Source organism: Thunnus albacares, chromosome 20, assembly GCF_914725855.1.
Source record: "Thunnus albacares chromosome 20, fThuAlb1.1, whole genome shotgun sequence".
In the NCBI taxonomy this organism is placed as follows: Eukaryota; Metazoa; Chordata; class Actinopteri; order Scombriformes; family Scombridae; genus Thunnus; species Thunnus albacares.
In genome coordinates, this window is record NC_058125.1 from 5,866,559 (window position 1) to 5,890,734 (window position 24,176).

The 24,176-nt window shown below is 41.1% G+C and overlaps 1 protein-coding gene across 18 annotated transcripts in view; it reads right to left on the reverse strand.

Annotated features, from left to right (window-relative positions):
- The window catches only part of cacna1g (calcium channel, voltage-dependent, T type, alpha 1G subunit), a 271,030-nt gene that overhangs the window by 14,475 nt on the left and 232,379 nt on the right, over positions 1-24,176 (reverse strand). For 17 of the 18 annotated variants that reach the window (XM_044338766.1, XM_044338765.1, XM_044338764.1 and 14 more), the window contains 6 exons: positions 13,025-13,176; positions 6,535-6,644; positions 4,222-4,355; positions 1,752-1,822; positions 825-903; positions 341-462 (listed from right to left, as the gene is read on the reverse strand). In XM_044338766.1, coding sequence (XP_044194701.1) covers positions 341-462; positions 825-903; positions 1,752-1,822; positions 4,222-4,355; positions 6,535-6,644; positions 13,025-13,176 — 668 coding nt within the window. The remainder of the gene's footprint in view (positions 1-340; positions 463-824; positions 904-1,751; positions 1,823-4,221; positions 4,356-6,534; positions 6,645-13,024; positions 13,177-24,176) is intronic. The other variant, XM_044338768.1, reaches the window with a different exon arrangement.

Consider the following 24,176-nt stretch of genomic DNA (forward strand, 5'->3'; position numbering starts at 1 on the left):
AGACAATCACAAACATTTTTGATTAATTTGAAAAGGAAGAAAATTTCCTTGAAAATAACTGACAACCTACCTGCTATCTTAATTGTCCTACAGCTAAAATCCCAACACCTCCGCTATTCTTTAATGCCAACTACTATTGGGCCTTTGGTGAATAAGGGAGGGACAACACTGATACTCTATGTAGTCATCTGCAACAAAGCCATCCCCAGAGATGACACATCAACACATCACCAGTAAATCTCTTGTATTCCTGCTTAATGTATTTTCAAGTATGTCAGGATTAATCTAAGGAGAGTGTGTATGTCTGCGTTCAAGATTCTAAGTGCAGTGTTAGTTTCACCTTCATTATGCCATTCCAGTTGTCTCCAGTGGAAACTCTGAAGAGCAGCAGAAATGCCATCCCAAAGTTTTTGAATGTAGCATAGCGGCCCAGACCCTCACATGGGTGGCGCTCGTCACAAACTGAGAAGACAAGGAAGAGGGAGGGGACGAAGACGGACAGCAATAGCCAGACGGCAAAAGAGAGACATTAAGATAAGAGATTGAGACTTTTAAGTTGTCACAGCATAGGACTTTGCAATGAAATCATAATAACAATAATACAATTTCATTACTCTGAAAGCTAGGAGCCACAATTAGAGGGATCAATATGGTATTTGAACAAAGGATTCTAGAAAGCAATTAACATCAGATAGATTAAACCCACAGAGGGGAGGATTAAACACTCTGTGCATGCCTGCGCCTAAGCAGTATCAACAAATGTGAATCTTTATGGTCTGGTTTGCCTGACTGTCTGTATATAATGCATATGTCCATGCCCTTACTTAAATCACCAAACAGCTCCACACCCAGCGCTGCAAAGATAAAGAAGAGAAGCATGAAGAGAAGACCCAGATTCCCCACCTGCAGAGAGACAACAGGAAGAGAGAGGGATTAGCCAGAGGAGAGAAATCCCAAGAAAAATAAACCAATAACGAGGGACAACAAACAGCTCATTCCAGTGAGAAAATAAATGGAGAATTGTGATGAAGCTGCCAGGAGAAAATGTAAACTATGGGAGGATACAGTGATAACTGTAATAACACAATGAATGAGTGATTGGCACAAAGGAGAAAAAGAAGCAAAATCTGAATAAAATTATGAGGAGGAGCTCAGCCGATCTGGGGTAATATAAAGTAGGAGTGTTGATACAGAAGTGGGTTTAGGAAATGGAAAGCTTTAGGGTTTGCTGCAACTGCTACTGTCAATTCTATTCAGCGTGTGGCAACTTGCACACACCCCCACCACCTCCTATTATTGGATTTATCAATTATGAATACTTCTGAAAAGCTCTGGGAGAAATTAACCTGGAACAACACTCAATCTTTCTGATTCTCTCTGAATGAAAGAGGCAGAGGTGGTATCAAAGACTGCTGTGAATATAGGGCTGTGTTATTTTTTCCTCTCAATCCAAACACTGGCGAAGTTGCTCTAATTTACCAACTCTGCCACCCTCGAATCCACCCACCATCATTCAAAACAAAACCTCAAGCTACATTCATTTTCAATCACTGCGAGGGGCTGGTTATGCAAATAAGGGTCTCTAGAGTTGGCAAAAAGCTCATGGGAAATGGCGACGCCTTGAAAAAGAAGACTGTGCACCAGAAAAGAAATGCTTCTGGGGGAGAGCTTCTGTGGGACATGTTAGGATGTGAAAGATCCATGATGGAGAACAACAGATGAGTTCAGGGGATTCAGTGTTGACAGAGTACCTGAGGCAGGGCTTGCATAACGGTGTCCAGCAACGCTCTCATCCCCACCGCCATCTTCAAGAGCTTCAATACTGTGGACACACACACACACACACACACACACACACATATACACAGAAAATGAAAAAGCGCCTTACCAATATTAAGATTTTTCAGTCTTACATAACAGAACAGGGACTTGTGCCATCACGCCTTCTGTGAAATTGAAAGGACATTTTCCTCACTTACAGTCTAATCCAGCTCAGTAACAGTAGTCGCACATCCTTGTCCACACTCCTTGTACGTAACAACATTAAGCTTTGAGATAGCCTGATTGAGGTCATATCCTGCTGATTGGGGTTGTGGTTTGATGAGGTCACCGTGATGGTGATGTGGTACCAATTGAGGCGCACCAAAACTGATGGATAATGCATAATAATTAATGGAACTCTAGAGATGCAGACAAAAAGGTGAGGTAACACACTGAAGTGAATAACCCTAATGCCTCATTGGTGATTAGAATGTAAGTAATGGAGGAAAAGCGCAGCACAACAAACCAGATGAGCAAACACATCGGTTTATCTTCATCCTCAAAACTTTTGTCTTGTAAGTGAAAGTGACACATTCTGTTTGGAAATACAAACAAGTACATTAGCTTGGGTTATGTTAGACTGTAACAACAATTTGACCTGTTATTTTGTTTTATTCCAACTAACTAGCTCTACACTGCAATACAAGAACAATGCTGTTTCTTTATTTCCATGTCTTTTACATGAATTGTCAACTGGTGAAGATGCCGACTTTTTGCATGGAACATGTTAGCTTTAGCCTTTTTGCATGATATCATGTATTGTATGTAGCCATCAAGTGCATCTTTATGACCGCTGTTACAAGATTCTTGTCTAAAAACATTCGGAACATTAAAAAGTCAAATGAAGACTAGTTTTTCAACCAATTTATGGAGCTAAAGTTAGCTTTATTAGCTGCCTAGCTAAAGCTACAGCTAATGAAATCTGCTAGTCATAAAATGGACTCTCTGGCTAGAAATTAGAAGGCAGGGTTTGTCTGCCTCTGTCTGACATCAAGGATCCATTGTGTCAAAAATTACTCCAAATTTTGAGTGGTAAATCTGCCCCCGTTATTGTTGTAAACTGCATATTTGCCATGTGAGAACAGAAAGCTTGACTTAACTAAGTGGGGCATGGTTTTGTGAATGGTTGATTATGTTCAAAGTACAAACAGTTCAGACTTAAATAGAATCAAAGTTGTTAAAATGGGATTGTGAGAGTTAAGAACGGATAAAAAGAGAGTTTTAAACAACAGAAATATCATAAGAGGATGGGACAGTGTGTATTTTGGCAAGCGGAGTTAAACTGTGATTAGAATCCAGAAACTGTGGACATGTAATGCAGCTAAATCACATCTACATACAGTCTAGATATAAGATGCATGCTGATGCCAGATGGAAAAGGAGCCAAGTATTGCGCCCATCTAAATCATAGTGTAAGACACACACACACACACATACATTACACACAGGAGCACGTGTGTTTGCCTGGTCTGCTGTGTGACAGTAATCAATAACAACTTCCATGCTACTTCTTTTATTACACATTCAGTAATCAGACAAAACAGATGAGCTTCCATCCTGCCTCTCTTATCTCCTCTTCCCCCTCTTTCCTCTCCTCCTGCCGTCTCTTATCTTTTATTACCTGGACAGTAATCAGCCAGAAGCACATGGGCAGTTTAGCTTTCCACTTCCTCTTCCCTCCTGCCAAATCTGTCCCTTCTCTTTAACTTGACCTTCCTAATTCTGTACGCTGTCAATGCTCTCTTGTACCTCCTCTTCCTTTTTCCTCCCTTCATTCTCTCCAGATACACTGCATGCTCTCTCTATGTCTCTCACACACCGACATACCTCTCCCCTGTTCATTTATCTCTCCCTCATTCACTTCATCTCAACTTTTTTCACTCTAACATCAATTGCTCCTCTTTTCGACTTCTTTCCATCTTCTTATAATCTATTTCAGGTCAGAAGTTATTCATCATCCCTGCTTCCTCCTTTTATTTCTCTTCTCCTCCCTCTCTTCTCTCATATATTACATTTTCCCTCCATACCTAGTCTCAGTTTCTTGCGGCTTAATTCACTTACTGTCATAATGTGTCTTGGCTCTCCCCCCACCCTCTGCTATCTTTCCTCACCTTGCTCCTCTCTCCCTTCATTGTCTCTATTTTTTTCTCTCTATGCTCCTCTCAGTGCTGTGTTTGTCAGCTGACTGTGTTTCTCGGTGCCATCTGGTCGGCTCACACCCTGCCCGAGCCCTGCTGAGACCTGCCATGCAAAAATGACAAAGAGGGGAGTCCCAGGGACGTGGCTGCTTTACAAGGCATCTTCAAAGTGCAGGACTAGAGTGTGTACGTGTCTGTAAGAGCGCGCGTTGGGGAGGGGTGGATGGGTAAATGGACAGGGGGATGTGCTGGGAGTTCATACCTCGTGCAATCCTCAGCACTCTCATGATGCGGATAATGGTCGGGTTGATGGGCAGTGAAGCGTTGACCTCAATCTCCTCCAGAGTGATGCCCATGATGGACAGCAGCACGATGGCCAGATCCAGCTGGTTCCACCTACACACACACACACACACACACATCAGTCCCTCATACTGACTTACATCACTTCTTTTCACAAAACCTCAGATAAATGTGACTGGCTAAAAAGACGCATCCAAACAAATCATCTATTTCTCCTTAGTGAGTCATTTCCTTTAGCAGAGAGGTGTGAACTTGAGCCAGGAGTGAGTCACAAATCTGTAACTTTTGATTTGATTTTAACTTTAAAGGGACATTCTACCCATTTAACATGTCAAAGTTAATTTACTAGTTAGGTTAGTGCTCTTCAGCCTATGAAAAGAGTTGTATAAGTTTTTTGTGGCTCTGGAGGAGCTTTGTCAAGTCTGAGATACTTACCCCCCCGGTGATGTCATAGTGATATCATCAGGCTCATCTCAGCTCTTTTATAACAGAAAACTTTCTTAAAAAATGGGAGTGTGATATTTAAAGCCATAGAACTAAAGGTCAGAAAATCATGGCCTCTGCTACTTTGATTTTTGACAAGTCCAATAGGCTAGAAAATTCCCCCTTTAATGCAAATTACTTTTGTGTTCACTAAGACGTTAAATCCCACACACTCTTGAAAAACCACAGACAAAAACTTTGTTTCATTTTGGTGGAAATGTTTCGGCCCCTGCTGTTCTCAATGCCATTCAAGGTCATCACATGTACTTACACGTTTGGACAAATTTCGGCTCATGGTTTTAATAGTGTCTTGTTACTGTCTATTACTGAAGTTGCTGTTTGGAGGAGCTAATCGCCTAATGAACTTTAACAAAGCATGAAGTGTAAATTGCTAGTTTTCACTTGGACTTTTTGAGTGGGTAATTCATTTCTATGGACATTTGGATGAGTTTTTCCTCCATGAATACTGTAACTGCCATGAACTTGCCCACAGCCACTGTACTTTATGAAGAAACAAACTACAAACTTTTTACAACCTTTCAAGCCTACAGGGGTGAGTGTTTTATGCTCAAAATGTAGATGTTTGTGTGAAGTATCACTTAAATGGCCCAGAAATTACAAAATTAAATCAAAACTCTAGGCATACACAGTTAACTAATCACATAAACTTAACTTCAAATATAGAAGAAGATCATTTTCTGGATGATAGTGCATGAGAGCACGCAGACTATTTCATTGTTATGGGGCAGATTAAAAAAGGCAGCAATGGTATCATTTAATTTTAGTGTATCATAAAGATAGATGGTACAATCAGATCAGGAGTCAGCAGGCTACTTACTTTCCCAGATGCTATAACTTGACTTGAGATCAAAGTGTTGAGACCAAACTTAATTTTCCAGTGCCTGTTTAAAACGTGGACCGAACAAAATGCTTGGAACAAAATGAATGTGTAAAAAGTCAGCGAAGACAATGGTGGGTGGTTGTGCTAATCAGGTTTGTCCAGTTCCATTGTTTCTGTTCCATGTGCAGGTTTCGCTGTGTGTGTATGTGTGACTCCACTTCATTGTTTATTCCTAACATCCCCATTTAGATACTCAAACTGCATGAATCAACACAAGAAAATCAACTTAAAATTCAATGAGATTCTCAAATTAGTCCTGGGGGGCATGGCTGAATGTTGTGTTTATCTGTTTGTGTGTACCTGTGTATGAGTGTGTATTGGAGCAATAATTAACTGGACCACTGCCAAATGCAAAAAGGATAATAGTCTACTCTGGCAAAGGGGATGGACATCATGGAGCCCTTGGTGGTCAGCTCTGGTCCAAAAACATAATGCCTCCACTGAGGGGTGTGTGTATTGTGTGTATTCATGTTAGTGTGATGCATGGCAATATATGTTTGTGGTGTTGCAATTGTGTTTGTGCATTATTGTGTGGTTTTCAGCGGGAAGCCAGGGATTTCAAAGCTATGAAATCATCTAAGGCAGTGTGTTTTATGGGTGTTTAACGAGGCCGTTTGTATTCATACAGGCCTCACTGAGAACCATCCACTGGAGCACCTTAGAAAAAGCTCATTTAAGCTCTTCGAACACTGCCTCAGATTTTCCACATGACTCAGAGGTTAAAGAACGGTACCCTTAACAACCAATCTATTAGAATATCATGCACACTAAAATGTCAAAACCCTAAAATGGGAAGTAAATGTTTATTCGGGACTCCTGTTTGATAAGTGTCTGAGACATTTGGGAAAGGTCATTACGTCTCTTTGGGGCAGTTGTTTAAATACTGACTTGTCCTTGAAGAAGCGTCGAAAGCCGAAAGCCACCAGCTTGAAGACGGACTCTAGAACAAAGATGAGGGTGAAGATGTAGTTGCAGATCTTCAATGCTTCGTCCAACTCCTGTCAGAGAAAAAAATTACAAAATGTTACAGATTACTAAACTGAGCAAATATCCATCTTAACAGGCCAGTAAACCCTATATTAAGTCTTTTGTTATTTCAGCAGAGTGAACTGTGTGATTCATTGTCAGTCATGTAACAAAATGTGCTGAAACTGCAACTGAAAACAAATTAAATGATCTCACCCCACTGCTTTTTTTTCACTTTCTAAAAGGAAAACAGCAACTACACAATTTTGCTGCATTTACAGTCTTCACATAAAATACCAAAGGGTCCATATTGTAAACTCTGCCCTCTTCCCCAGAATTAACATTTCCATTAATAGATCACTCACATTGCCCCCCGCTCCTCCCTCCCTCGTTCTCTATGAAAAGGCCATTAGAATCAAAGTGTCCATTTTTGCCTGTGGGAGAATTCACAGTGCCCATCTGCATGTAAAAACTGACCTTTAGCAGAGAGATGTGGAGAGAACTGGTGGCCAGCAGGGATTTGACTAAATCCTCACAGGTGGTCATCCACTGACAAACAGCTAGTTCCAGTTTGTGCTTTCACTCTTTTTTACTCCAATATCTTATTTATTCTATCAAACAACCTTTCCTACCCCGCTACTCTCTTTCCTACGTAAAGACCCACTGTTCATTTCAAGATATTTCAGTCTACCAAACAACCTTCTACTAACTCAAGAATTTCTGTGCTCCAACCTTCAGCCTTTTACAGACTTTCTGTTTGACTCAAGAACTTTGTCTCCTGTCTAAAAATCTCCTATTTTACAGAAAGCCTTCCTATTCTAACCAAAGAACTTCTACTTAAAGACCTTCGATTTTTTCCATAGACCCTCTATTTTACCCAAAGCCCTTCTCTTCTACTCAAAGTACTTCTATTTTACCCGAAGACATTCTATTCTACCCAAAACCCTTCTATTTCACCCAAAGACTTTATATTCTACCCAAAGACTTTCTTTTCGACTGAAAGACCTTCTATTCAACCTCTAATCTATCCAAAGACCTTCTATTTTACCCAAAGGCTTTATGATCTAACCAAAGACCTTCTATTCTACAGTACCTAACACACTTCGTATTCTACCCAAGGACCTTCTATTCCACCTATTTAAGGCCTTCAGTTCCAAAGGCAATATTCTTGCTCAGGACCCCCTATTTCACTCCACTATCCTCTTTCTTTTTTTATTTAACTGATTTTACACTTCTGCAAAAGTTAAACAATCTGATGTCCTGTAAGTCCTATCTCTCATTTTCTTGTTAACCCTTCTAACTCCAGATTTGTTAACTTGAGCAATCACTGTCATTTCTCCACCAAGCCTAGTTCCCATCCATATCTTTAAATGTTACCTCCTTTTTCTCAATCCCCATGACTAGTAGGAACATACAAAAGAAACGCTTTATTCATCATCATTCTGCAGCCAGGCTTGACTTGATTACTGTCTCTTCCAAGCCTCAGTCTTCCAAGTCCATTTCTCCAGGTGTCTTTGCTGTTTTTTTAACACCCGATCACTGTCAAACAAATAATTTATTCTTAATGACTTCCACAATTTAGATATCTTATGTCTTTCGGAGACTTGGTCCAAATCACAGGATTGCTGCCCCCTAGTGGAGGTTTGCCCACCTAACTATTACTTTCTGAATGCCCTGAGGCCCATAGGCCATGGTGGGAACATTGCAGTGGTTTATAAGAACCACCTCAACTGTGTCCCATTTACTGCTGGATCTTTTCATAGTTTTGAACTAATAACTTTTAAAATTGAGTGTGACATCCTAGTGTGTTGCATGTTATCTACAAACCCCCTAGATCTTGTACACATTTTATAAAATATTTCTCTAATATGCTTTCATCTGTTGTAATGAAATTTGACAAGATCATTGTTATAGGTGATTTTAATATTCACATTGATGAACCCTCTAATTCCCTTGCCGCAGAATTTCAAAACACCACAAAATCATTTAAGCTAGTGCAACATGTTTTTGGCCCCACACATAACCGTGGGCTCAACTTGATCTTGTTTTTACATTTAGTCTGACTCTGAACTCCCTGCATATGTCTAACTTAGTTTCTGATCACAAATGTATAATTTCTGACATGGTTCTACAGACAATGTTGACTTCTTCTGTTGAAACAAACTATATAGTCTTGCATATTTAATGAGCACTCTACAGCTAGGTTTTCAGCTCTCTTCTATGATATGTCCAAGACAATTCCTAAGTTTTCCAATATTAATGATTAAGTTAACTGGTTTAATAAATTGTGCTCCTTAGCTCTTGATGACATTGCTCCAAATAAGATCAGACTAGCCCCACTTGTCAATCTGTAGCCTTGGATAAATTATTTCATTCAATGCCATAGAACAGATTATAGAAAGGCTGAGCGTAGATGGAAAAAATCCATTAATCAAAGATGTGAGAGTGGCATATTTTTCTGGCCTCAACAACAAGCATAACCCTTGGTTTTTGGTTAATGCTATTAACCAACGTCTGAATCCTACTCATTCTGGATTTCCTGCCACCTCCTCTGATGACTGTGATAAGTTTCTAAATTTCAAGATCAGTGGTCTCAGATCCAATTTCAACCTTGGAATTCATTAATCCGATCGAGTTACCTGCCCTGTTCTGCTTTCTAAGTTCAACCCTATTTCCATGAAAGATCTCTTGGATATAGTTTCTCATATGCATCTATCGCCCTGACCTGCTGATATAATTCCAACTAAATTTCTTAAAGAGGTCCTGCCAGTCATTGCCCCTGGCCTCCTCTCTATCGTCAATCAATCTCTATCCTTTTGCTGCATACCTGACTATTTAAAGACAGCCAATGTCTTCCCACTCCTCAAAAAACCCTCCCTAGATACCATCAATTTAGTTAACTACAGGCCCATTAACAGACTTCCTTTCATTTCTAAAATTCTTGAACCAGCTTCTCCAAGTGGTTTAGGGACTCAATATCTTTTAATTGGCTTCCGTTGAAAACACAGCACTGAAACGGCACTGCTTACAGTAAATAATGACATTCTTATGCATTCAGATAAAGGTGAATATTCCCTTTTAGTTTTACTTGACTTATCTGCTGCCTTTGACACCACTGATCATGCCATTTTAATTTATAGACTACTGAACTGGGTTGGTATCTCTGGTGCTGAACTCAAATGGTTTTCCTCATACTTTACCTCTCAGTTAAACCTAATAACCTCAATAACCTTATCACCCTTCATGACTAACTTCTGTTAAAAATTGGATGTCTCAAAATTTACTCCAACTCAATTCTAACAAAACTGAGGTTCTTGTGATCGGCCCTGATTGTTTTACTAAAGAGGTCAGTCATTATATTGGCCCCCTCACTAGCAACATTAAGATCACCTCTAAGAATCTTTGTATCCTCTTGACCAACATTTGAACTTTGAACCTCACATTACTTAGCTCATTCAGTCTTGTTTCTTTCAGTTGTAAAATATTGCACAAATTAAACCTATACTATCAGCCAAAAACATGTAACTTTTAGTGCATACCTTAATCTTTCCTTGCTTAGACTACTGGAACTCCCACTTACTTGCATTACTCAGTCCTCTCTAGCTTGTCCTCAATTGGTGCAAAATGCAGCGGCTAGGCTGTTAATGAAAACCATTCATCTGTCCCACATCACCCCAATTCTTGCCTCCCTTCATTGGCTTCTAGTAAAACATAGAATTGACTTCAAAATTTTACTGATTATGTACAAGGCCTTGCATGGGCTGGCTCCTGCATATATAGCAGCTGTTGAGCCCCTATTCTAGCTGTTCCAGAGGTGACCGTGCCTTTGCAGTTGTAGCTCTTTGGAACAGCCTTCCCCAATCCATCAGATCTGCTGAATCTGTGGTTTGTTTTAAGTGGCAACTGAAAACTCATTTCTATAGGTCAGCCTTTTTATAAATACTCTCTGTTTGCTTTCATTTTTGTTTAATTTGGCTGTGTGCTTTAATTCTTGTCTATGTATCATGCATATATATGTGTATCTATATATGTATGTATACTTTTTTTGTCTGTGTATTTTATCCTATATATGAAGCACTTTGTAAGTGTGTGTTTTAAAAAGTGCTATACAATAAGATCATTATTCTTATCTTTTCAACACCCCCACTACCTTCTCTGTTCCCATCCATGGCCTACTACCCTCTATCTGTCCCATCTGTACATCAGATTTTCTATGGATGGTTTCTCTCTATTTATTCTGTGATTCTGTTTTACTCTTCCATTATGTTGCAAACATAATGGAAAGAGGAAAGAGGAAATAGCTGCGTTCCTCCGGAGGCTCCTCCTCCACCAAACCAAGATACAAACAGCATGAGATCTGCATCCCAACACTGGCACGGAGGGTTTTGGGATTCACCCAGTTGCCTCTGTGAGGGGGTGCAGCCAGGGTGCATCCCTCATTACATCGCGTCAGCATGGGAGGCATGTGCGTGGTCAAGCTCCCCTTGCCACACCAATCTGCTGGAGTTCACAGCAGTGCAGAAGGTGCACCACTTCACCCCGCAGCTGAGCGCGTAGCATATCATGGTGAGGTCAAACAACACCACAGTGGTGGCCTACCTCAACAGATGGATGGCAATATCCATCATGACCTGGGCAGATCGCTATCTCTGTTCCCTGAAGGCCCACCACGTTCTGGGGTCCCTCAACAAGGGGGTGGACAGGATGTCAAAAGTCAAGGAGGAGTGGAGCCTTGTTGTTAGGAGTGCATGGTGGCTCTCAGGAAGTCCAACTGCCACAGCGGTCAGGCCCAGCGGCTCGCTCACTGGATTTGTGATGCATTTGCAGGAGTTATAGGCGATGGATCATGCTCCTCCAGCGGGCCTGAGGGCACACTCCACAAGAGGTACTGCATCTTCGATGGCACTTTTCAGGGGTGTTTCAGTGGAAGACATCTGTCTGGCCACCTTCTGGTCTTCCACTTCTACCTTTGTCCAGTCATATCTCAAGGACATGACAGCTGATTCTGTGTCTCATTCAGTGCTTGGTGCACTGTTGGGGTACCTCGTCTGAAGTGCACTGAAGTGTCTTTTGATAATGTTCAGTTTTAATGGGATTGTTGCAGTCCAGTGCAAGACCCTCATGCAGGTGGTGCTAGCACTGGACTATTGCTGTTTCTTGGTTTTTAGCTGTGTTAAGACTAGTGTTGGTTTGTGCCCCACTGGGAGTACATCACATCCCTTACTGCCTTCACTTAAGGTTTTAACCAATAGCGAAACCCATTGGAGGGCGAAGCGTGTACAACATAGAAATAGTAGTTACCTGGATGTAACTCCAGTTCTATGAGTATGTGCGTAGCCCTCTAATAACAATTACAACTGGTCCCAGCTGTTTTTGTTGACTTTCAAAGGGAGACGAGCGACGCTTGCACTGGGGCTTTATTGGGGAGGGTGCTGCATGATACTGGTATTTTTCAGACTGGAGCTGTGGATAGCCAGTTTGGTGCTAATATTTGGCGCTTTTTAAAGTAATCACTTTCAAGCCAAAACGTTAGCCAGAATTTAGTGTTTTCTCCTGAATTTTATTTGTGGCAAGGTGAAAATGCCTCTGAAACCTTTCCATGGGACTGATTAATTGTACAGTATGCAAATAATCTGTATTGTACCCATCATACCAAATGTAGATGTCACTGCAGCCCTGTATCACACCAAAGTGTCTAATAGCCCTGCTGATCCACTAGAGGATACCGTGAAAGTGTTACATTTTGCCTAACCTAAGCATGAAAAGTACACGCACGTACAGCTTTCAAAGAGCCTGTCAAGTTCAGATAATGTCTATATAAGGTGACAAATTTCCATATTCGGAGGTGGAGGCTTGGGTGGATAGATAGATCTTAACTTGCAAAAAGTGGACTTAGTGGACTCTGCTGCTGGAGACCGCTGTTAGCTTCCCACTTCCAGTATCCTGCTTCCAACCATGAGTGACGAGACAACTGTAACTATGATTGTTGTAGTGTTTACTGTTTTCATGACAACAAAGGTTGCCTAATTTAAGGGAGTAGTAACTTTAACCCACACCATGTTTCAAGTGATCATTTTAACTCAAACTATGATCTTTCCTTATCCCTAACCAATTGTTTTTTGTGCCTAAATCTATCAGCCCTTAACCACAGCATTGTAACAACATAAAAGTACTGACCCCTGCTCATACTGCACCTTCATACACGTCTGTACTTTTCACACCTAGGTGAGGCAGAACGTGACACTAGCACAGTGGACCTGTGGGTGTATTACACGCTTTGGCGTGACACCAGATTGGTCACTGATGTGATTATAATTACAGATCAATACCAGCAGCATAAAATACAAACGAAGAATCATCGGCAGTCATCAAAGACACCACCATTGCCCCACCTTCCTATCCCCATACTGACCTTGGGCTGCTGGTAGTGCTCCATGGACATGGTGATGACGTTGAGCCCTATGACAATGGTGATGAACAGGTCCAGGTAGTGGCTGGTGCACATCTTGTGGATGAGCAGGCGCGTGGGGGAGTAATCTGAGTAGTAGGGCTTACTCTGAGCTTCTGTTGGAAGTGGGAAGTGGTAGGGGGTGGGGTGCAGGGAATGGGGGAAGGAGGAGGAGGGGGAGGTGGTGTTCAAAAAGTGAGATAGGAGGTAATATACTGGGACACTGCACAGTAGACCTGTTGTGAGGAGTGGAGCCACCAATGCTGATAGTATAAAAGTGGTTAGTGAAACACAACAACCTCCTCTGCACATAAATACTGCATATTACTCCCAATGGTTGACTCACATTAAGCATAAGAGATATGTAGAGAGAGATGTAAAGAGATTACAAAAGAGGAAGGCAGATCAGATAATGGACAGAGAGAAAGAGTCTCCAGCCAAGCCCTCCTGTGGCTTGCAGTCTTGTCTAATTAAATCAAATCTCATCTCCTCTGATCAACAATTATTTATATGAACTCTCCCCTGCCTGAGCCTGATGGGAGATAAACAGCACTGCTCAGTGTTTGTATATGTGTGAGAGACTCCATGGAGGAGGCAGCTGTCATTATATTTAGGCCCAGAGATTCAGCCATCTCTCCCTCTGCCTCTCTGATCGTCATGTGACTCAACCTCTCCTTATCTCTTTCACTTCTCTCCTCTCAGGAAAAGAACACAGGAGAAAAGTTTTCCATACTCATCCATCACTTTGTTCCTCACCTCTTCCCTCCATCCAGAGAGGATGGATGGATGGGCTGGGAGTTTGGATGAGGAAGAAAGAGGAAGCTCAACCTATGTATCACCTTACCACTCCATCAGTGAAGGAGAGGCTCCAGATCATGGGGGAAGGGAACTGCGCACGCACACTCGAAAGGCAAAAGTCCTTTGGGTGATGTGAGCACTCCCTCTCTGCCCAATTAGCCCAGGTGTGCTGCTGCAGCTGCAACTGTGGTAGGCTGGGCTGATTCCCAGGAGTGTGTACATGTGTGCGTGATGTGCCTGGTGGTTTCCCTATCGCACTGTAGAAACTACACTCATAGATCAGGGAATAAGACAGGAGAGCTGAGTAAGCAGTCCGTTAACAGAATAAATATACCCATCCATCCCTGATGTTTAATATATATCTGCATCTTTTGGGACTCCACTTTATCTCTTGATGTAAACCCTACCAGGTGCACAGTTACTACAAATGGAGAGTATGCAGTGGTGTGTTCACTTTCAGCAACTGCAGCATAATATTTCAATCTGGTAGAAAATGTTGATATTTTAGGTTTTTTTAGTTTTATTTGGAAGCTACAACAACAACCATTAATGTAAATTTCCACACCATTAATTCCTGTCATACTCACCGACCTCCTGCTCTGAGGGTCTTATTTTCACAGAATTTGTTTTCATGAAAAAGCTACAGCAGCTATTACAGTGTTGTCCTCTTTTTATGTTAAGCTACTGTTGGTGAAACTCAACACGTTCTGCAGTTGTTTCAAATGAAAAATCAAACCAATGCATTTCAGTGCACTGGTTTGATTACAAGAATTTATCAAAGCCACTTCTCTGAAACTTGGTGAAATAAAGAGGATTCTTCCAGTTGGTCAGCTTAATGTTGCAGAGTTGTTTTTTGACATTTGTTCCTTTGTTACTTTAGTATCTAGTTGGCTGGTGAAGTAGCGACAACACACTCTTCCATCAAATTATGGTAAAAATCTATCAGGAAATTAAGGAATGACGCCCACTGAATTGCTGGAAGGCTTTTAATATGAAACCTGTGCAGGAAGTGTTAATTAAGTGATAATAATGAAGTGTTTGGAATTTAAAAGTTCAAAAAAGAGAAACTCAAAACAGCAGAATGGTGAGTATGACATGACTTGTACTGATGGATATAGTGCCGTGGAAACAAACATAATGAATTTATCAAGTTAAACATGGAAAAAGAGTTGAGTTTACATTAGCAGCAAACAGCATCAATGGAATATTAGAATGGGGCAAACCAGAAAACAGGAAACACCTTATGATAAAATATACTTACTTAAAACATAAAACATAGAAAAGGGGAAGGTCTGTCTCTAATAAAAGGCCTGTTTCAAATAAAGTATTTATAAAAATGAATAAAGTTTGGCAGAGGTCTGCACTCTGCTCAGTGCTTTCAAGTTAATTATTCTATATTTGTGTTTGGGATCATCTTTGCTGAGAGCTAATTTTGCACCTGCTGGTAATTATTGATATTGACAACAGGGTAGATGAACATGAATACTGGTGGTGCTGACTGAACTGCAGGGCAGCCAGTGTTGGAGTTTGAATGCTCCTGGACTCCTATGGAAATGTGCGTGCCAGGAAGTGAAAATAATGTGGCCTCTGGTGTGCTTGGTCTGGCTTTTCAAATAAATGCACTAAAACAGGATGACATATTCAGTCAACTGCTTGACTTTTCTGCACCTCAGATCCCTGTATTTTGTCTGCAGCATGCAGCAACACTTCCTCATCTTGTCAGCTGCTTTTTATAAATGGAACTTTACTTTTGTACATTTCACCCTATAGTCCACCGAGTAGACAGTGATGAAGCAGGGTTTAGAGCATCTTGTTTAAGTCTCGGTACATGTCTTTGAATCAGGGCAGTTAGGTATAGCCCACGTGGGATACAATAGCTTGGTTCATTCACTGGGAGTTCCTCCATCATCTTTGGATGAGCAAACATCATTTTTACTCCGTTCTACTTACTGTCTGCAAGTGCACGGCAAATTAAGGCAGACAAACACACTCAAACATACACTTCTTTGTTTCTCCTCCTCCTCTATCCTTCCTCAATCATCTCAATATGCTAAAAACAGTTGTACAGTTGTTTAAAAAAGTATTTTCTGTGTAACACTAGTCTTTCTGTTCCAATAGTATGGTATATCTGCTGTACCATTTACACTCACATTAATTTATATACAGAGCCAAATAATACAGTTTAATAGGAGATTGATTCACTTTCTCCCTAATAAAGTCATTTGAGGAAGTTAGTAAGCATTGCCCTTAATATTATGGATGGGGCAGAGAGGGCAAGACTGAACAAGAGACATAGGGATAAGGCTGCTGCTTTCAGTCGAAATAATAACCTTTATTTTTGGGGAGAGGTTGAGCTTGAGTAAGGTGGCAATGGACCGAAAAGGTACTGGGTGGAAGACTGAGCAAGAATGAGTAATTTGTCTGTCTCCACTCTCCTTTTGCACCCATTTTCTCTCTCCCCTCCTTCACTGATGTGGCAGGTGTAGCCTCCTCTCCCAGCTCTGACTGATCATTTTGAAAGGGAACGAGGATGGGTGCAGAGGGGTCACGACCTACAAACCTCTCTGTGCAGGTCATGATACCTGCTCTCTGCATCTCCATCCTCATGCATGCATTTGACAAGATAATCCTCAACACTGATTCTGTGTACAATTATCAGACCATCCAGGACAATCTCATGGGTACTTAGATCTCATTATGTTTGTTATATCTAGAGTTTATAATGAAGGTAACATTTTTGTTGTTTATGACCAAAATGGAATAATTTAGTCGTGTTATTCTTGGTAACCCAACAAAAACAAACAAAGCTGTTAATGTTGGGTTGTGACAAAACAAATCCATTGTGATGCTTTTACTTTTACTGAATGATTTCACTGACTCTAAGGAGATCTAAAACCCCTGTTGAAAATCTTCCTGGGGTCCCATAGACATGAAGAAAGAAACACATTGTTAGAAAAAGCAGATGTAAAATATTCCCTGTCCAAAAACAACCCCAAGAGCCCTTCTTCCTCTTTTCGCCTTCTGGTGCACTCACCTTCCCTACAAGGACGCCCACCATCACCTCACCTGTCCAGGTGAGTATGCTGAGGGCTGAGGATTTGGCCTGGGAGTTGCTTTTGGACGCGGCCACGCTCAAAAACATAATCTATACATTTCCGAGGCGGTCTTTGTTGGGAAATACAGACACAGTGCGGTTCCTTGGTTGTGGGGCCGATGAATAAGAACACCACAGCACAGCACTATGGGTATTACTGTGACTGTGTGGGTGAGCGCAGGTTGGGTTGGACTGGATATGTAGAGTATGGGTCTGGAACACGGTGGACCTACAGGTGTCCAGAATGTGGTGATTATGTGAGGGTGTCTAGAGTAGGTTGTGACGTGGAAAGGATGTTGTGCCGGCTACTCCGATGAAAAGGAGGCCTGACCATGAAGCTCAAAATAACACGTGACACTGCTATGACTTTGATTCATTGGTGCAATGGCTGCTGCTTTCCTGGATCTTCTCTGAATGTGTCTGAAGGATCTATGGGTGTGGTAGTTGCATCAGGGATTCGCGTATGATGGTGAAATTGGGGAAAAATGGATGAGATGTAGGGACTGAAAGAGACTTAAAGGTTGGATCCTTGATGATGAAAAGAATGGCTGTGAAAGAAAGAGCAGGGCACAGGCCGTAAAAGCAGCTACAGTGCACTTTAAAGGTAAAATATCTGGATGGAAATGAGTCAAAGGTTGAGAAACATCTATTTTCACAGATCTGAGGTAATAGTTTGGAAGGATGCAGCAGCTGCTTTTATGCCCCTGTCCTTCATGGTGAATGGCTCAGTAGTAAACCTTGAGACTCAGTGTCTGCCAGGAAAAATGTGTCACCCTTCAATATCATGGGCTGGATGTCCAATTTTGAGATCCGGCAAACACCGAGTCTTAAAAAAAACAAAAAAACAATTGTCAACACAAACAGTTACTGTAAAACAATCAAAAAAAAAAAAGATTCAACTGGAATTCCCGAATGCTCTGCTGCCTTGCTTACATATCAAAGAGAGAGTAAGAGACACAGATAGAGGGAGGAAGAGGACAAAAACGATAAGAAAGAACAGAAATGAATCAAACTGGGGAATAACAGAGAGGAGCAGCAGAGCAAATTGAGGAGTCCAGAAGAAAAGAGGCAAAGAAATAAGAAAACATGACATCTTTCAAAATGACTGGGCATGATAACACACACACACGCACACACACACGCGCGCACACACACGCACACACATACACAAACAAACATTATACTGGTTCACATGGTAGACTGACACACCTCTTTCTGAGTCATACTTGAGCAGGATGGACCAATTGAAATGGGGGATTGGATGGTGAAGGCAAGCGATTTGACGGCGTGAGTGGAGGACGGAGTAACAGGGATAACAGTGATGACAAGATACAGACCGATGGGAAGCTTTTTAACAGTATAATGACACAGAAGTTCATCCTCTCTCCCTCTGGTGAATATATGTTTAAATCCAGAGCCACATATACTCTAACACAGTCCCTGTCCACTATACACAAGAGAGAAAAAGTCATTGACAGAAAGTCGCTTTTACTGTCTAACTTTAAAAGATCATAGAAGAATCTGAACTCTTAATTTTTTCCTTTCAAGTTCCAACCATATAGAACCCATTATAGCTGTCACACCGCTATAAAAAGCACACAAATTAGTTAAGAGGCTAAAACAATTCTTGTCATCATATATGATATTTCTAGTCATTACAGCAAGGTACAAATCTCAAGATAAGTGAATCTCACCATATATGTTGGTCCAACATATATGGGGACTTGGTCCAACTTAGTCTGATCAGTTGTGATGCCCAAATCCTAACTTTAATCAGCCCAATGATGGTAATGTGTGTCATGTCCAGCCTGGTTTTAAACACACAACTAATCAGCTCATCTGCTACTTTGGCATCTAGTACGCATCCTCACATTAGCGCACTCAAACAGACGGTTAGGACACAGTTTTTGGTTTTGGACCGTGCATAGAGAAATCCTCTACTTAGAAGAAAATAAAAAAAAAAAATTCAAAGTCCACCTCATGTCTCTTTCATCACTGTATTCAATGCAGTACTGGGCAGCACTCCAGTCATGAGACTGCCACTCTGCTCTGTGCTGCTCCCTTCTTGACATTTCTGTAGATAAAATATTCATAGTGAAAGTTTCCAACATGAAACATTCATAGTGGGTGTTGTTGGGGCAGTTTTTCCTCCCACAAACTGCTGACAGCTTTTCAGTCAAAATAAGTAATTGCTGTATGTTCTTTCCCAGCAGTTCAAGCAATTATTAATGTTACAACATTGTGGAAATTAATGAGCTTTATTAGTCATAATATTACTTTTGATTTTCCTTCTTGGGCATACCAACAATACATCAGTCTCTGTATTGTCACCTATTCAGCGCATATCCCTCATCAGTCATTCAAGCCACCGCATTTATGAATGACCTAATACATTTAATGTTTCCTGGAGGCAAATGAGTTTCATTAGCTAATTTACAAGATGAAGTAACATTAATACATCATGTGGTTGACTATGACTCCACTATTCCACTTTAGGATACTGATGTCAGGTAGTGGGTGGTAAGTAGGGTACCGAACATCAGGAAACAGTTGACGAACATGGCACACCCCCAAGCAGTTGCACTAACATGGCTTCCAGTAGCCTCTAACCCCTAAAAGTTATGAAAGATTCAGTACATTTAACACTTCACTTAACACTGCTACCTACACCTTGTGGCATCAAAGTTTTACGCCCCTGAGCTGCATCTTTGAGGCTTCTTGCCAAGTTGTGTCACCGTCTTTCACTCTTTACCTCTCTATTACCCTCCCCTCTTCTCTTTCTCCTTCTCCTACTCACTCTCTCTCTTATTCACCCTCTCCCTGAAGGACTGGTGTTATTAATTACATCTCTACAACAGACGAATAGAAGAAAGAAAAAGGGGCAATGTGAAACTTCCGTTAGATTCATCTCTGTTAGCTCTGACCCAGATACAGCTCGGGATTGGCACCGGCTGGCTTGTGTGTCTCCTTGTGTGTGTGTGTGTGTGTGAACTAATAGATGAAGAACAGCTATTCATGGAATGTCATGCTGCTTTGCATATACCCACACTTATGGTTTTGGGTGCCTGTGTGTGTGTGTGTGTGTTTGGCACTAGGGTAAACGATGTGTGAGGAGATGATCCTATTATCCTCCTCTTGTTGTCGACTGCTGGCCGTGTATTGACAACAAAGATTAACACCACAACATAGGAAACGACTTTGTTTATCCACCTCAAGGTGATGAGGATTTATGAATCTACATGGGAAATACAATATTCACATTATCCACATCAGCTGCTGATGACAACATGATATAAGAAACAGAAGTTTAAAGCCTATTCTAATTTTTTACTTACTCTACTAAAACTAACTAACCTGAGGTATAGGGACTTCCATTATGTGACAGCTAGGTGTGTGATTTACATACATTTTGGTGGGCTTAAAAAGGTTCAAAAGGTTGGAAAACTTTGTCAAACTCAAAGTAAATCTGACCTGCATTTCAGGTTATTAACGTTTAATAAAGCTATTTTTTCCATTGTGAAGTCTTCAAGAGCTAAATGTAGGATTGGAGATGTTTCCATGCTGTGATTCAAACAGTCTGCAACTCAGTCTATTCATCACTTGCTTTATCACCTATTACACGCTGGTCAATGTACATATTCATGGGTTGCATTAAGAAAGAAAATGCACTAGCAAAGATGTACCCTGTAGATGAGTATTGTGCACAAATATAAGTGTGATTCCTTCCTGCATGCTTCTTCTAAATATGTCATAATATGTTTATTAGCACTGAACTAAGTCTATTTTTTAAAAGGCAAGCAGCAGATAATGCTGTCTGAACTGAAGTCAGGCAGATATGAATGGCATCATACTGAGTCTTAAAGGGAAAGTTTTTCAACTTGGACTCTATTTTCCCATCATTTTGTGTCTAAGTGACTAATGGGGACAACAATTTTTGAAATCGGCCCAGTATTGAGCAAGAGTGCTGCAGCTGGCAGCTGTGAAACGGGCTGCAGTGTAATCCGATGAGGCAATAGCGCACCATCAATGTACTTCAATGTACTGCTTGTTTTTGTCACTGACAGACTCGGATTGTTATTATAAGTGTCTGGCAACATTATGGAAAGGACCATACAGAGAAATAAATCGTTTTTCTTTACTTTCGCTTGATCTGGTCTATTTGTTATTGTGTCTAACCAAGTCTCGCTCAAGGAGAAATTTCGCTCTGAGATCTTGCTAGAGTTGAATTGTTCTCAGCTAAATATTCAGCCATGACAGAGTTGGGGAGAGGAGTGCCAAGAGGAGTTTGTTGTGTTGGAGTACAGAAAGCATAGCTTAGTGTTATCTAAAAGATTTTCAAAGTCATGGCTGAATATTTAGCTGATTTTGACAACAACTCAATATCCAATATGCCGATATTGTCCAACTCATTTTGGCTGATTGCTAAACCAATATATGGGAGACTGTTATGCATGCAATCATAGATTGTACTAAGTATGATCAAGAAAGACAATATATGAAGGAAGCGCTTAGGATGACTGGAGTTCAGGAGCTCAGCATTAAAACTTTAATTGACCTGCCATGTGGGTGGAGAAGTAGAGTTTTCCTTGAGTTTATTAGACAAACAGGATTAATGTGTAGGATTTAATCTCTGGAGCAGAAGGTGGTGGTAATGCACCTAATACGCTGGTTGCCAACTGAAGTTATAAACTAAAAAGAAGTTTTTTCAAACAGAACGATACATCCTGTCAGCCGAGGTGTTTCCTATCTGTGCAGCCAAACACAGCAGCTCCTCCATGGACTGTTTCACCTTGACGGTCCTGGTGCTTGCTCTGCAGGCTCCACTTCACTCAACTACCCAATAGACCCATTGCTTCTTTCCCACTTTAACCTGAATAACAAACCGGGGCTTGGTGCTCTGGTTGGATCCACATGAAGAGCTGGGGCTTACTGGGAGGCTAGTGGAGCATTAGCTGCAACATGGCTGGGAGGGAAGCACAGCCAGCTAGCCTCCCCTAACCTCCCAGTTATTCCCGGCTCTCCGTGTGGATCCAACCGGAGCCGGTTTGTACACACAATGCCGATTAAGCCTATCACTGCCAGGTGAATCTCTCTGTATTTCACAGTACACAGAGTTTTTAAATCTGGTGTCAGTGGCGACATTTCCGCGCTGGCCAGATGAATGCATACTGTACACGCTCTATCGGCAGAGCATGCTCACCAGAGACTAGTGCTGGCTGAGCGCCTAACTTCCGGTTAGCCCTCAGCTAATATGAATGGGGATAAAATAATTTAATCATGTGGTTCCTCTAGATTTTCCAAATGTTATTGGACCAAATGCATCAAATTATGATAGTGAAATGAGTCATTTTGGGGGGTTGTCTGATGCTCAGAACAATTTATCCACTGTTTTGCAGCTGCAACAGTAGCGGCGGAGTAGGCTACGGCGGAGCCTATGACGTAAACACCTGATGACAGTGTTTTTGTAATTACTCTCACTGCCAGAAGGGGGAGACAAAAGTTCACTGCAGGTTTAAGGGTAGCAGTCTTGAAAATCATGACAGAAACAAAAAGGAGCAGTGGTTGGATCTAACGAACAATAGTGTGACAGACACATACAGCAGATATAAGGTTGACAAATTTGTCCCGAGTTGTATATAGTTTGTCCACGTGCTTGCATTTCCTGATAAGATGACTTTTTGGGGTGAGATGTGATGAGAGAGTGTTATGATAGAGTCAATTCATGTGGGGGCTGACCCAGCCAGAGCTGCTTGGGCTACAGTGTTGATCTGTTCAGCCTGTTTGGGAAGTCGAGGGCCATCTGTTAACATGGCAGAGACACAAATCTCTCAGACTGACTTACAGGAGGAATACTAGCATGGCACACACACACACACACACACACACACAAATACACACATACAGTATGTATTCACAAGCACACGAAGAACACAAACAAATACCCAAGAAGAGATACGTATCTGTGCTCAAATGTTTACTTATATCAGCGTACGCTCTGTTTCACTCTCCTCTATTTCTTTTCATCCTTTCTGTATTTACTCTCTCTCCCCGGTGTTACAGTCACTCACAAACACTTCAGTTTTTATATTTAGTTATCATTGTAGTACACCTCATGGCTCTAATTCAGTGATGTAGTAAGAATAAACCTAAACAACTTTTACTCACTTCCTACATGAATTTCATTGGCATTTGTCCTAATTTTCTGACATTTTATAGAGTAAACAATTGATTGATTAATCTGATTAACCTTTAGATTAATCAGTAATGAAAATAATCAGCCTGAAAGGAACAGTATGTGATGGGGTTTTGATTGGATAATACTTTTGTTTATAATAATACTTTATATCTTTTATCAGAAATTAGTTTTCCCCAAAGAGTCATCTATATGTTTCAAACACTAGCTGTAAAAGCACAGGTTGTTTTCTTTTCCTCAAAGGGTAATATAGACATTTCTGAATAACTGTTACTACTCATACTGCCACTGTGCACAGCACCCTACAGCCTATAGACTAGTGCAGAAGCAATGACAGCATCATTACCTTGATACAAGCTGCTGTCTGTCAAAATATCCAGCATGCCATCTCCCTGATAGCTGACTGAGAGTGGAATCAGGAGGAAATAATATGAAACTATATTTACAATTTGCAGCATACATCATGTGCAGTGTACTGTAGCTTCTCCTGATGTGTCTGTCACAACCAGCTGACTCTGACTGCAGAATGCATGACTCATCACAAGTCAACTCAAACGGAGAGATGTTTCAAACTGACCCGGAGGGGAACCGACCGTCCTGGGTGTGTGCGTGTGTGAGAGAGATTTTTCTAATATGTGATTATCATAACTCCATTCAACCTCTCCTTACACATATTTCTCTCTAGTTCCTGTTTAGAAATGTGAGTGTGAGTGTGTGTGTGTGTTTGAGAGAGAGCTGCATTTCTTGTTGTTGTCTTGTGTTTCAGGTCTCAAGGGTGACATTGAGTTTAAAGGGATATTTTAGCTATAGTAGCAGCGTAATGCTAATGATGGCAATATCAGTCTGGTCCACCACTTTGGTCCAGTCTGGTGTGCTTATGTAGGTCACATAGAGGCATCATGAGACTGTTTCATAACTAGTTTCAAATTCCTTGTAGTAACTTTAAATTACTTGAAATTTTGGAATTCGTGCCACAAGAGTGAGCGGTGTTGAGGTGGAACTCATTGCTACGTCACACCAGAAAGTCAAAT